This window comes from Chiloscyllium plagiosum, chromosome 20 (genome assembly GCF_004010195.1).
Source record: "Chiloscyllium plagiosum isolate BGI_BamShark_2017 chromosome 20, ASM401019v2, whole genome shotgun sequence".
In the NCBI taxonomy this organism is placed as follows: domain Eukaryota; kingdom Metazoa; phylum Chordata; class Chondrichthyes; order Orectolobiformes; family Hemiscylliidae; genus Chiloscyllium; species Chiloscyllium plagiosum.
In genome coordinates, this window is record NC_057729.1 from 59,876,899 (window position 1) to 59,889,483 (window position 12,585).

General features: G+C 45.2%; 1 protein-coding gene across 7 annotated transcripts in view; it reads left to right on the top strand.

The window, feature by feature from the left end:
- Positions 1 to 12,585, top strand: part of chd6 (chromodomain helicase DNA binding protein 6) — a 252,768-nt gene that overhangs the window by 78,975 nt on the left and 161,208 nt on the right. For all 7 annotated transcript variants that reach the window (XM_043710969.1, XM_043710967.1, XM_043710968.1 and 4 more), the window contains one exon: positions 2,789 to 3,348. In XM_043710969.1, coding sequence (XP_043566904.1) covers positions 2,789 to 3,348 — 560 coding nt within the window. The remainder of the gene's footprint in view (positions 1 to 2,788; positions 3,349 to 12,585) is intronic.

The following is a 12,585-nucleotide window of genomic DNA, read 5'->3' on the forward strand; positions in this document are numbered from 1 at the left end:
CACTTCTCAGCCCATTGGCCCATCTGGTCAAGATCCTGTTGTAATCCGAGGTAACCCTCTTCGCTGTCCACTACGCCTCCAATTTTGGTGTCATCTGCAAACTTACTAACTATACCTCTTATGCTTGCATCCAAATCATTTATGTAAATGACAAAAAGTAGAGGACCCAGCATCGATCCTTGTGGCACTCCACTGGTCACAGGCCTCCAGTCTGAAAAACAACCCTCCACCACCAACCTCTGTCTTCAACCTTGAGCCAATTCTGTATCCAAGTGGTTAGTTCTCCCTGTATTCCATGAGATCTAACCTTGCTAACCAGTCTCCCTTGGGGAACCACGTCGAATGCCTTAAAGATCAGCAAATTTGCACATACTAAAATCCCATAAGAGAAAATTGGATGTCACCAATGGTGGGATTCTAAAATTGTGATTTAGGAGTTGCTCAACTATAGGAATATACGAAGGAGAGTAGGCCATTCAACCCCTTGAGCGTTTTCCGCTATTCACGGAGATCATGGCTGATCTGTGACCTACCACCAGGGATATATTTCCCTCCCCACCCCTATCAGCCTTCCGGAGAGACTCACTCCCTCCGCAACTCCCTCGTCAGGTCCACACCCCCCACCAACCCAACCTCCACTCCCGGCACCTTCCCCTGCAACCGTAAGAAGTGCAAAACTTGCGTCCATACCTCCCCCCACACTTCCCTCCAAGGCCCCAATGGATCCTTCCATATCAGTCGCAAATTAACCTGCACCTCCACACACATCATTTACTGCATCCACTGCACCCGATGTGGCCTCCTATACATTGGGGAGACAGGCCGCCTACTTGCGGAATGTTTCAGAGAACACCTCTGGGACACCCGCACCAACCAACTCAACCGCCCCGTGGCTGAGCACTTTAACTCTCCCTCCCACTCCGCCAAGGACATGCAGGTCCTTGGCCACCTCCATCGCCAGATCCTGCCCACACGACGCCTGGAGGAAGGGTGCCTCATCTTCCACCTAGGAACCCTCCAACCACACGGGATGAATCTAGATTGTTCCAGCTTCCTCATTCCCCTCCCACCACCTTATTTCAGTCCCAACCCCCGGATTCAGCACTGCCCTCTTGACCTGCAGTCTTCTTCCTGACCTCTCCGCCCCCACCCCCTCTCCTGGTACACCAGCCTCATTCCTGAAGAAGGGCTTATGCCCGAAACGTCAATTCTCCTGTTCCTCAGATGCTGCCTGGCCTGCTGCGCTTTTCCAGCAACACATTTTTCAACGCTGATCTGTGACCTAATCCTTTTTCCAGCTTTGATTTCCAATTTAAAATTAACAATTGATCCGGCACCCATTGCCACTTCTGGATGCCACTTATTGTCTAGTTTCAGATTCTGTTCTTGTTTATTTCCGTGCCTTTCTAATGAAATTTGACTAGCTTATCAATTATTTCTAGACTGGAAAGGGACTAGGAAGGGAGAAAGATAAATCATAAGCTAGTCAAACCTGGTGGCTCAAACCCTAAATTCACAAAAATAAGGAACCAACAATGTTGCATTTTATGTAGAAATGATATTTACTAGAGTTTAAATGTACTTTGGTAAGATGCAGTAAAGGAGACTAAAAACTAAGGTCAGAGGATAGTATTTGAATGAATAGCAAGCCGTCTACAAAATAGTAAACAGATTGAAGGCTTTTAGTCTGATTAGCAAATGGAGAAAGTGATGTTCCAAAGGGATTAACGCTGGGATCACTGGTTACAGAAATCGGGTGGGATTTGAAAACAGGTTGGGAATCTTAACACCTAGTAACAAAAACAAATTGCTGGCAAAACTCCGGGTCTGGCAGCATTCTAAAGAAGAATCATCGGACACAAAATGTTAACTTTGCTTTTTCCCCATAGGTACTTCCAGACCTGCTGAGTTTCATTAGCAATTTCTGTTTTTCTTTCAGATCTTCAGCATCTGGTGTCAGTAGATACAATTGCAAGACAACAAGTTTATATGGGTCGATTCCATTAAAAACGTGGACAAATTTATGATAGAAATTTATGACAGTTTAGTGTTTTATTTAGAATCTACTAATCTGATTAACCAATAGCTTTGGTACAGGGAGAGTAATGTTGGCTAACATTTGAAGTCTTAATCCACTATCCAATGAGTTTTAGTTGAAAATGTGTGTTGGGTCAGGGTGGAACTTAGTTTTAATTTGCTTTCTAACACCCCAATCCCAATCATGTGTTCTTGCTGTATGTTTATTCATAAAGAATAAGCTCCAGGGTTGAAGGGTCATCAGATTGCTGTCATAAATAATCAGTGAAAGAGAAAAGAAATGGAGCAAACAAAATCATCCCTATGTACTAAAATAATGTCACTGCAGCTCCTAGTCACATTTTCTATCATAAGTTTTTCCACGTTTTTAATGGAATCGACCCATATAAACTTGTTGTATTGCAATTGCATCTACTTGTCAATGGAGGAGCTCCAGTGCCACCAGTAGTAGCAGGGTGTCATTACAGTGAGATGTTTACATAGGCAGTTTCCATTAAAAACATAGAAGTATGAATTCATAATGGAAATTAAAAATCAGTTTGTATGAAATCCGTATTATGTCTGAATGCTCAGTTTTAGTTATTTTATCCCCTGTAGCTCACTTCACTTGAAGCCTGCACTTGGTCTTAATACCCAGTGGGTAACGTCATATAATTAGTGTTTAAATAAGAAAATTAAAGTTTAAAGTAATTAACTTGAATTAATGTTGAAAGGCTTTAACTTTTAAAAAAATGTTTCTTTTTTTTTGCAGCCTTCCACTTCAAAGGCATCCAAGCATCCGCTGACGTCAGATGCCTCGCATGTTGATGCACACACAGCACAGCTCTCGCACACAAGCACCAAGGACCAACCAACCTTACTCAATCCAGCAAAAGCTCCAGAACCAGCTGGACCTTTGATTGAGACCAGCAGCAAGAGTGATGCTCAAGGTGCGCTGGCAGATGTGAACGTGGACCAAACACTAACCCTTTCCAAGGCCGAGGATGGAGGCACAAGGGTTAAGAAAAAAAGGAAGAAAAAAGAGCCAAAGGAAGAGGCAGGTAGTGAAACAGCAACCGGCGACAGTGCACCCAAACCAAAGAAGAAGAGAAAGGAGCCCAAAGGAGACAAGGAACCTAAAGAGGGCAAAGTGGCTAAGGAGCCAAAAGGTTCTAAAGGACCCAAGGGCAACAGAGAACCGAAGGAACCTAAAGGGGCCAAAGGGGCCAAAGAACCGAAGGAGCTTAAGGGTGCAAAGGAACCCAAGCAACCTAAAGAGCCAAAATGCAAATCCAACACTACCCCCAAAACTAAGAGCAGCAAGAAAGCCAGGTTTGGAGCTTTCATTGTATTTGTTCTTGCTCATTTTAGTTTTCCTGATGGGACTTGTTAATTCACAGGCTGTGGACATCTCTGGCAGCATTTATTGTACATGCCTAATTGTCCTTAGGTTGGCAGCCAGATACTTTCTTGATGGACTACAGTCCCAAGTGGTATCGGACTCCTGAGAGTTGTTGGGTACGAGCTCCAGGATTTTGACGTGGCACTATCGAAATGGTGATAGATTTCAGAGTCAGAATGTGTTACTCTGAGGTGATGATATTCCCTTGCTGTTCCAACTGGGCGGAGTCTTAGGTTTCCGAGATGATGAAGCCTTGTTGAAGTGCTAAGTGCATCCTTTAAATGATATGTCTGCTGCCTTGTGTGCCTCTGGTAGAGCATTTATGGTCGTGCATGGGTGTCAATTTAGCAGGCTGTTTTAACTTGATTTGATTGGATTTTTTGTAGTCACATGTACTAAGTACAATGAAAAGCTTTGTTTTGCAAACAGTACAGGCAGATTGTAACAAGCAAGGACATAGAGGTCAAAGGGTGCTTAGAGAGAGCGAGACAGACAGGTGACACTGCACAGGAGGTGCGCAAAGCAAGCTCAACATTATTTGAAGTTAGATTAGATTAGATTACATTACAGTGTGGAAACAGGCCCTATGGCCCAACAAGTCCACACGACCCGCCGAAGCGCAACCCACCCATACATTTACCCCGTATCTAGCACTACGGGCAATTTAGCATGGCCAATTCACCTGACCTGCACATCTTTGGACTTAGAGAATCCATAAATAGTGTGGAGCCCCTTGACTACTTTCAGAGCTGGACTCGCCCAGACAAGTACAGCAATTTAAACAAACGTAAAGTACTGAAGAAACTCAGCAAGCCTATGGATAGAGAAACAGAGTTAATGTTTCAAGTCCAATATGAGTTGTCTTCAGAACTGGTTTGTACAATGTAAAACATTTTCCAACATGCCGTTGACTTACACCTTGCAGACAATGGACAGACTTTGCAGGAGTCAGGAGATGAATCACTAATTGGAGAACATCTATCTTCTCACCTCCTCTTATAACCACAATTATCTGGTTGGTCCAATTGGGTTTCTAGTCAATGATGATCTCCCCAGAATATTGATGGCGAGGGGATTTAATAGTGAGGTTTAATGACGACGGTAGGTGGTTAGGATCTCTTATTGAAAATTTAACTTGCAAGTCCTTAGCCCAAGTCTCTATGCTGGACAAATAGGAGACTAGAAGAGTTCAGCAAGACAGGCAGCGTCAGGAGGTGGGGGTGTCAAAGTTTCGGGGGCAACACTTCTTCAGGACTGTCACTATGCTGTGCACGTCTTGTTGCTGGTGCTGATTCAGTAAAAGAGGAATGGGCGGCACGGTGGTACAGTGGTTAGCACTGCTGCCTCGCAGCGTCAGAGACCCGGGTTCAATTCCCGCCTCAGGCGACTGACTGTGTGGAGTTTGCACGTTCTCCCCGTGTCTGCGTGGGTTTCCTCCGGGTGCTCCGGTTTCCTCCCACAGTCCAAAGATGTGCAGGTCAGGTGAATTGGCCATGCTAAATTGCCCGTAGTGTTAGGTAAGGGGTAAATGTAGGGGTATGGGTGGGTTACGCTTCGGCGGGTCGGTGTGGACTTGTTGGGCCGAAGGGCCTGTTTCCACACTGTAAGTAATCTAATCTAATCTAATCTAATCTAAATGGAACTGAACATTTTGCAAACATCCCCACTTTGTCCTTGTGGTAAGAATGTAATTGTGGTCAGTCTTTTAAGATTCTGTCCTAACCAGATCCTTTGATTGAGGTGTTTGAACAACCATTACCATCTTTCTTTATGCTTGGTGTCATTCCAACCATCAGAAAATTTTCACTGATCTCTATTAATTTAAATTTTTCTGGGCTCCTTGATACCACCCTTGGTGAAATGAAGTCAGAGTCAGTCTGTGTCACTTTACCTCTGGAGTTAACTTTCTCATGTGAAGACTGTGGTGAAATTTGAAGTTAACTGTTCTGACAGAATGTCATGTGTATATCAGAGTAATTATGGCTTGGTAGCATATTTGACCACACTTTTGAGACTAAGCAGATTAGTGGGAGTTTGTTAGAATGTCCTCCCAAACTAAAACAAATTGCTGGAAAAGCTCAGGTCTGGCAGCATCTGTGGAGGGAAATCAGAGTTAATGTTTCGGGTCCAATGGCCCTTCTTCTGAACTGACAGTGGCTCGGAAACAAATGTTTTTTTAATGAGAAGATAGGGTGGAGGGAGGGGATAAGGAGTAAACAATAGGTGGACATACTGCCCAAAGAGAGTGGATAATGATTAGCCTTGGAGAATGAATGGCTGCTAGTGGTGACAATGAGTGGCTAACAATGTGCAGTGTGTAATTGCTGTTCTTGTGGCTGTTGGGGTAACGGCATAGGAGAGGGTGCCTCAAGCCTGTTGAACTCTGTATTGAGCTGAAAATGTGTTGCTGGAAAAGCGCAGCAGGTCAGGCAGCATCCAAAGAATAGGAGAATCGACGTTTTGGGCATAAGCCCTTCTTCAGGAATGAAGAAGGGCTTATGCCTGAAACGTCGATTCTCCTGCTCCTTGGATGCTGCCTGACCTGCGCTTTTCCAGCAACACATTTTCAGCTCTGAATTCCAGCATCTGCAGTCCTCACTTTCTCCTCGAACTCTGTATTCAGTCTAGAAGGCTGTAGAGTTCCAATTGGAAAATGAGGTATTGTTCTTCCAGCTTGCACTGCTTTGCTGGAGCACTGTAGCAAGCGTGAGACAGAGATGTTGGCCAGGAAACAGGGTGGATTCTGGATTAGTGGTGCTGAAAGAGCACAGCAGTTCAGCCAGCATCCAAGGAGGGCTATTGAAGTGGCAGGCAACTGGAAGCTCAGGGTCTTTTTTGCAGACAAAACGTAGGTGTCATGCTTTGTTTCCCCAATGTAGAGGAGACCACATTGTGAGCAGCAAATGCAGTAGACTAGGTTGTGTGAATTGCAGGTTCATTGCTAGATCTAGAAGCTAAGGACAAGGGGCACCCAGTTGCTTTTGTGGGAGGGAAGAGGGGGGTGGTGAGGGCTGATGTCAGACCCAGCTGACAGCCCTTGCAACAACAGTGCTGAGGAATGCTTGGTTGATAAAGAAGGTGGACGTTTCAGAGGTCCCCTTGTTGAAGTTGGCATCATCAGAACAGAGACGGAGGAACAGGGAGAATGGAATAGAGTCTTTATAGAAAATAAAAGTGTGAGGATGTATAGTCAAGTTAATTGTGGGTGTCGATTGGTTTACAGTGGGTACTGGTGGTCACCCTGTCCCCAGACGTAGAAACAGAGATGGACCAGGTGAAGGTGAGAGCAGGGTGGAAATTGGCAGTGAAATTGATAAATGAGAGAGAGAAGCAGCACGTATGATATTATCAATATGCCGGAGAATGAGTTGTGGGTGGGGGCCGGAATAGGACTGGAGCAAGGAATGTTCCATGTACCCTACAAAGAGACAGGCATAACTGGGGCCCATGTGAGTACCTAAGGTCACCCCTTTGACCTGAAGAAAGTGAGAGGAATTTTAAAAAATCGTTCAGAGTGAGGACAAGCTCGATCAGGAGGGGGAGGAGGAGGGTGGCGGATCGGAACTGTTCAGGCCATTTTCTTTCAGCAAGAAACCAAGAGCCCTGAGACCATCCTGATGGGGGTTGGACATGTAAAGGGATTAAATGTCCATGATGAAGAGCACGTGGCTGCAGCCTGCGAACTGGAAATTCTGAAACTGGTGTAAAGTTTCAGAGGAATCCTAGATGTAAGTGAGAAGGGACTGGACAAGGGGAGAAAAAAAAACAGTTGAGGTATGAAGATGAGCTCTGTGGGGCAAGCGGAGGCAGAGAAGCAGAGGGTCTGTCTGGGCAGTCCTTTTGTATTTAGTGACCTTTGTGAACACAGTAGCCTGTTGTTCTAAGGTGGGAATCATGGTCTGGGCGATAGGAGGAGGTATCTACAAATTAGCACTTCGAACTAACAGATATTAGAAGAGCTCCTCATTTTCCATTTGGCACCTCTACAGCCTACTGGATTCAATATCAAGTTCAATAATTTTAGAGCACGAGGCACCTTCTCTCAAGTCCTTACCCCAAACCCCACACACCAGGCCTTGTTATCACATGGTCTGCTATTACGCATTACCCATTGTTAGCCACTAATATCAGTCTGTTAACATCCATTCATTTTCCTAAGCTGACCGTTATCCACTCCTTTATCTTGCCAATTATTCTTCTGTCTCTTTGGGCTCACTCTCCACCTATCATTTATTCCTTACCCCCTCCTCCCATTCTATCTTCTGCACAAAAACAGCTTTTTCCTAGCTACTATCAATTCTGAAGACAGGTCACTTGACCTGAAACGTTGACTGATTTCTCTCCACAGATGCTGCCAGACCTGAGCTTTTCTAGCAATTTCTGTTTTTGTTTCTGGTTTCCAGCATCAGCAGTTGCGGACACAGTTCTTTCGGTTTTTTATGAAGTGTTAGATTGTCCTATGACTCTAGTAAATGGCACTGCTTTAGCTGTACGAATTTGACGAGAGGCATAACTAGTTTTTGAGGACAAATTTTAGGATTGCAACAGGAATGCTGTCAGCTGATAACTTTGCTGTATCTGCTGCATTCTTTGATGTAATGTAGTGAATCACATTGGCGGAAGATTGGCTTCAATGATGGTGGACCTCAGGAGGAGGCAAAGATGGATCAGCAACTTGACATTTCTTCTGGTTGAGGTTGTTTCCAAGTGTTTCAGCTTTGTGGATGGAGTTGTTCATGGAGCTTTTGCTGTTGTGTTTAATTTCTTGCCATCATTCACCGTGCACAAGTAGATTTATTATTTGAGTTGGTTCTGTTGTCTGCAGATCCACTATGGCAACTGCATTTTCCAGTCGTGACCAATCAGTCACTCGGGGCTCTACCAAGTTACTCTTTTGTCAAACATAGAAGCCCTTCACCCAGAGTACATTATCTGTCCTTGTCACCCTCTTAGCTTCTTTCAAGTGATGCTTAACATGGAGAACTGATTTTTGTCAGCCGAGAGAAGCAGGAAGTTGGTAACCTGCAGGAATTTTCCATGTTTAACTTGGTGACATGGATTGTGCAGTCAATACTGCGGTCTCCTAGGGCCATAACCTCCTGACTTCTGATATTGCCAGTACCTGTGATGGATCTGTCCTGGGAGTAGAGCAGAATATACCCAAGGGTGGTAATTGAGATGTCTGGGGACATTGGTGATGAGTACAATTTGGAGAGTCTGACTGTGGTCTAGTTTATGGAGTAGATTTCCTATTTTGAAGCTAGACCTCAGATGTGGGTGGGTTGCTGGGCTTAGTGTCTTGGTCAATGTGCACTCCTGGCTAAGTTCTGGATAGTGTATCGGGTTTATTTCTTGTACGTTTTTTCTTAAGGGGTTTTTCCTGTGATCTGTAACATGTAGGAGCAGAAGCAGACTATTCAGCCCATTGAGTCTGCTCTGCCATTCAATGAGATCATGGCTGCCCTGATAATCCTCAACTCCATTTTCTTGATTTCTCCTCTTAACCTGTTTTCTTCACTGATTAAAATCTGTCGATTTCAGCCTTGAATACACTAAATCCCATCAGCTGCCTAGTGGGATTTGAGCCCATGTCCTCAGCGCATTAGATTCTATCTCTGAATTATTAATCTAGTGACATTACCACTACATTGCCATCGCCCATTGAGCTCAACAATCAAAAATCACTTTGAATGTAGAGCAGAGAGCCAGACTACTTAATTCATATGGTTTGGAGATGCCGGTGTTGGACTGGGGTGTACAAAGTTAAAAATCTCACAACACCAGGTTATAGTCCAACAGGTTTAATTGGAAACACACTAGCTTTCGGAGCGTCGCTCCTTCAACAGGTAATCACCTGCTGAAGGAGCATTGCTCCGAAAGCTAGTGCTTCCAATTAAACCTGTTGGACTATAACCTGGTGTTGTGTGATTTTTAACTTAATTCATATGGTGTATTCAGGAACACCCTTCCACCTTCGGTCAACTGACCCTATCAGCATGTTCTTCTGTTTCTTACTCCCTAATGTCTTATCTGTTTTCTCCTTAAATGCACCTATGCCTTCCTCTGAACTGGTTCACGAGGTAGTGAGTTCCACATTCTCTCCTTTCTCTGGGTAAAAAAGTTCCCCTGAGTTCCGTATTTGACTAAATAATGGTTGTTGTACATTCTTTATCCTATTTTTGCTCTGCCCACATGTGAAACAACATCTCTGATGATCTTTAAAACATTAAAGTCCTCTTAGACCACCACCTGCCTTCTGTTTTACAGAGAATTACATACAACATGTACACTATTTCCTGATTTATAGTTATAACCTCTCAGTTGAGATAACATTATTGTTCATCCTTTTTGTATCAGCAATTACACCTCTAAAGTTTCCACACTTTCAGGACCAGAGATTTGCACACTATTCAAAGTTGAATAATTTTCTTAGAATATCTCTGCAAAAAATTTATTTTGCTTGTTCCTAAAATATTAATCTCCATCTCTTCACCTTCTGGTAATGATACCTGGTGTTGGAGTGCCGTTATCACAGTTCCACTGTGTTTTATTTCCCAAGTTGGAATTTTTGCTTGAATGTAGTTGTTGAGCAATAAAGCTTATTGTGTTTGATAAGCAGGAAGGGAAATTGTTGTAGTTAAATCAAATTCTGTCTTTATGTATTAACAGCAGCTCGACAATACTGTCTTGGTCGCGTCTCCCTTTTCTTTCAAATTTGCTGAAGTTAGCTGTAGAATCTTAGCTAGAGACAAAAAATTACAGATGCTGGGATCCAAAGTAGACAAAGAGGAGGCTGGAAGAACACAGCAGTCCAAGCAGCATCAAGAGGTGGAGAAATCAATGTTTCAGGTATAATCCTCCCTCACCCGAAACGTTGACTTTACCACTTCCTGATGCTGCCAGGCTTGCTGTGATTTTCCAGGCTCCTCTTTGTCCAGCTGTAGAATCTCACCACCGGACAGGCTGAGGCTGGTTTCCTCATTTCATGTAGCCAGAGTACATGCTTCCTTTGAAGCTTCATTACCCCCTCCATAAGCTGAAAGTGTTAATTTTCACTTGTTGGGTTGTGGTAGGGCTGATGGGACTGTCAGCTTGGGGAAGTTCAGCTTTACCTGAGCATGTTGTGGTATGATGAGACCTTGGCTTAAAAATGTGTTGCTGGAAAAGCGCAGCAGGTCAGGCAGCATCAAAGGAACAGGAGAATCGACGTTTCGGGCATAAGCCCTTCTTCAGGAATGAGGAGGGTGTGCCAAGCAGGCTAAGATAAAAGGGGAGAGGGGGTGGGGGCGGAGAGGTCGGGAAGAAGATTGCAGGTCAGGAAAGCGGTGCTGAGTCTGAGGGTTGAGACTGAGAAAAGGTGGGGGAGGGGAAATGAGAAAGCTGGAGAAATCTGCATTCATTCCTTGTGGTTGGAGGGTTCCTAGGTGGAAGATAAGACGCTCTTCCTCCAGGCTTCGTGTTGCTATGGTCTGGCGATGGAGGCGGCCAAGGACCTGCATGTCCTTGGTGGAGTGGGAGGGGGAATTAGTGTTCCGCCACGGGGCGGTTGGGTTGGTTGGTGCAGGTGTCCCAGAGGTGTTCTCTGAAACGTTCCGCAAGTAGGCGGCCTGTCTCCCCAATGTTTAGGAGGCCACATCTGGTGCAGCGGATGCAGTAAATGATGTGTGTGGAGGTGCAGGTGAATTTCTGACGGATATGGAAGGATCCCTTGGGGTCTGTTCCAAACAGACCCCACCATCAAGGATATATTTCCCTCCCCACCCCTATCAGCGTTCCGGAAAGACCACTCCCTCCATGACTCCCTCGTCAGATCCACACCCCCACCAATCCAACCTCCACTTCCAGCACCTTCCCCTGCAACCACAAGAAATGCAAAACCTGCGCCCACACCTCCCCCCTTACTTCCCTCAAGGCCCCAAGGGATCCTTCCATATCCGTCAGAAATTCGCCTGCACCTCCACACACATCATTTACTGCATCCACTGCACCCGATGTGGCCTCCTATACATTGGGGAGACAGGCCGCCTACTTGCGGAACATTTCAGAGAGCACCTCTGGGACACCCGCACCAACCAACCCAACCACCCTGTGGCTCAACACTTCAACTCCCCCTCCCACTCTGCCAAGGATATGTAGGTCCTTTGGCCTCCTCACTTTCTCCTATGATGAGACCTTGCATTTGTTCATGTTCAGACTTGGATTGACAGGGGCCCGCTGCAGACTGTCTCCTACTATTTTTTACCAGAGGAGATGGGAAGGGGAGTTGAGATTCCTGGCTGAAGTCTCCCAAATGAATCTTTAGGGTGTTCAGATGACATGATTGCTCAAGCAAGAATGGAGCAGGGTTATATCACAGGAATATCACAGCTGATTTTATTCAGTGTCCAAATGCTTGCTATTAGTGGGCGGCACGGTGGCACAGTGGTTAGCACTGCTGCCTCGCAGCGCCTGAGACCCGGGTTCAATTCCCGCCTCAGGCGACTGACTGTGTGGAGTTTGCACGTTCTCCCCGTGTCTGCGTGGGTTTCCTCCGGGTGCTCCGGTTTCCTCCCACAGTCACAAAAGATGTGCAGGGTCAGGTGAATTGGCCATGCTAAATTGCCCGTAGTGTTAGGTAATGGGTAAATGTAGGGGTATGGGTGGGTTTCGCTTCGGCGGGTCGGTGTGGACTTGTTGGGCCGAAGGGCCTGTTTCCACACTGTAATGTAATCTAATCTAAAAAATCTAATTACCTTTGATAATTGGGGATTAATTGAGTCCAATCTTGGATGATTTTACCCTATCTTTTGATGCATGTATGCCATTGCTAATTTCTTTTGGGGTATATTCTTGGGTATTCAAGTGTGTTAGTGGTACAGAAAATGACCATCGTCCTGGTGAGTTGTTGTCTGAGAGTGGCTGTTGGTTTGTGTGCTGTTATGAGTCCTAGTGGTCGCAGTAGTCTGGCTGTCAGTTCGGAAATGCTCTTGATGTATGGTAGTGTGGCTAGTCCTTTGGGTTGCGGCATGTCCTCGTTCCGTTGTCTTTCCCTTAGGCATCTGTTGATGAAATTGCGGGGGTATCTGTTTTTGGCGAATACACTGTATCGGTGTTCCTCTTCCTCTTTTTGCAGTTCTGGTGTTCTGCAGTGTGTTGTGGCCCTTTTGAATAGTGTCTTGATGCAACTT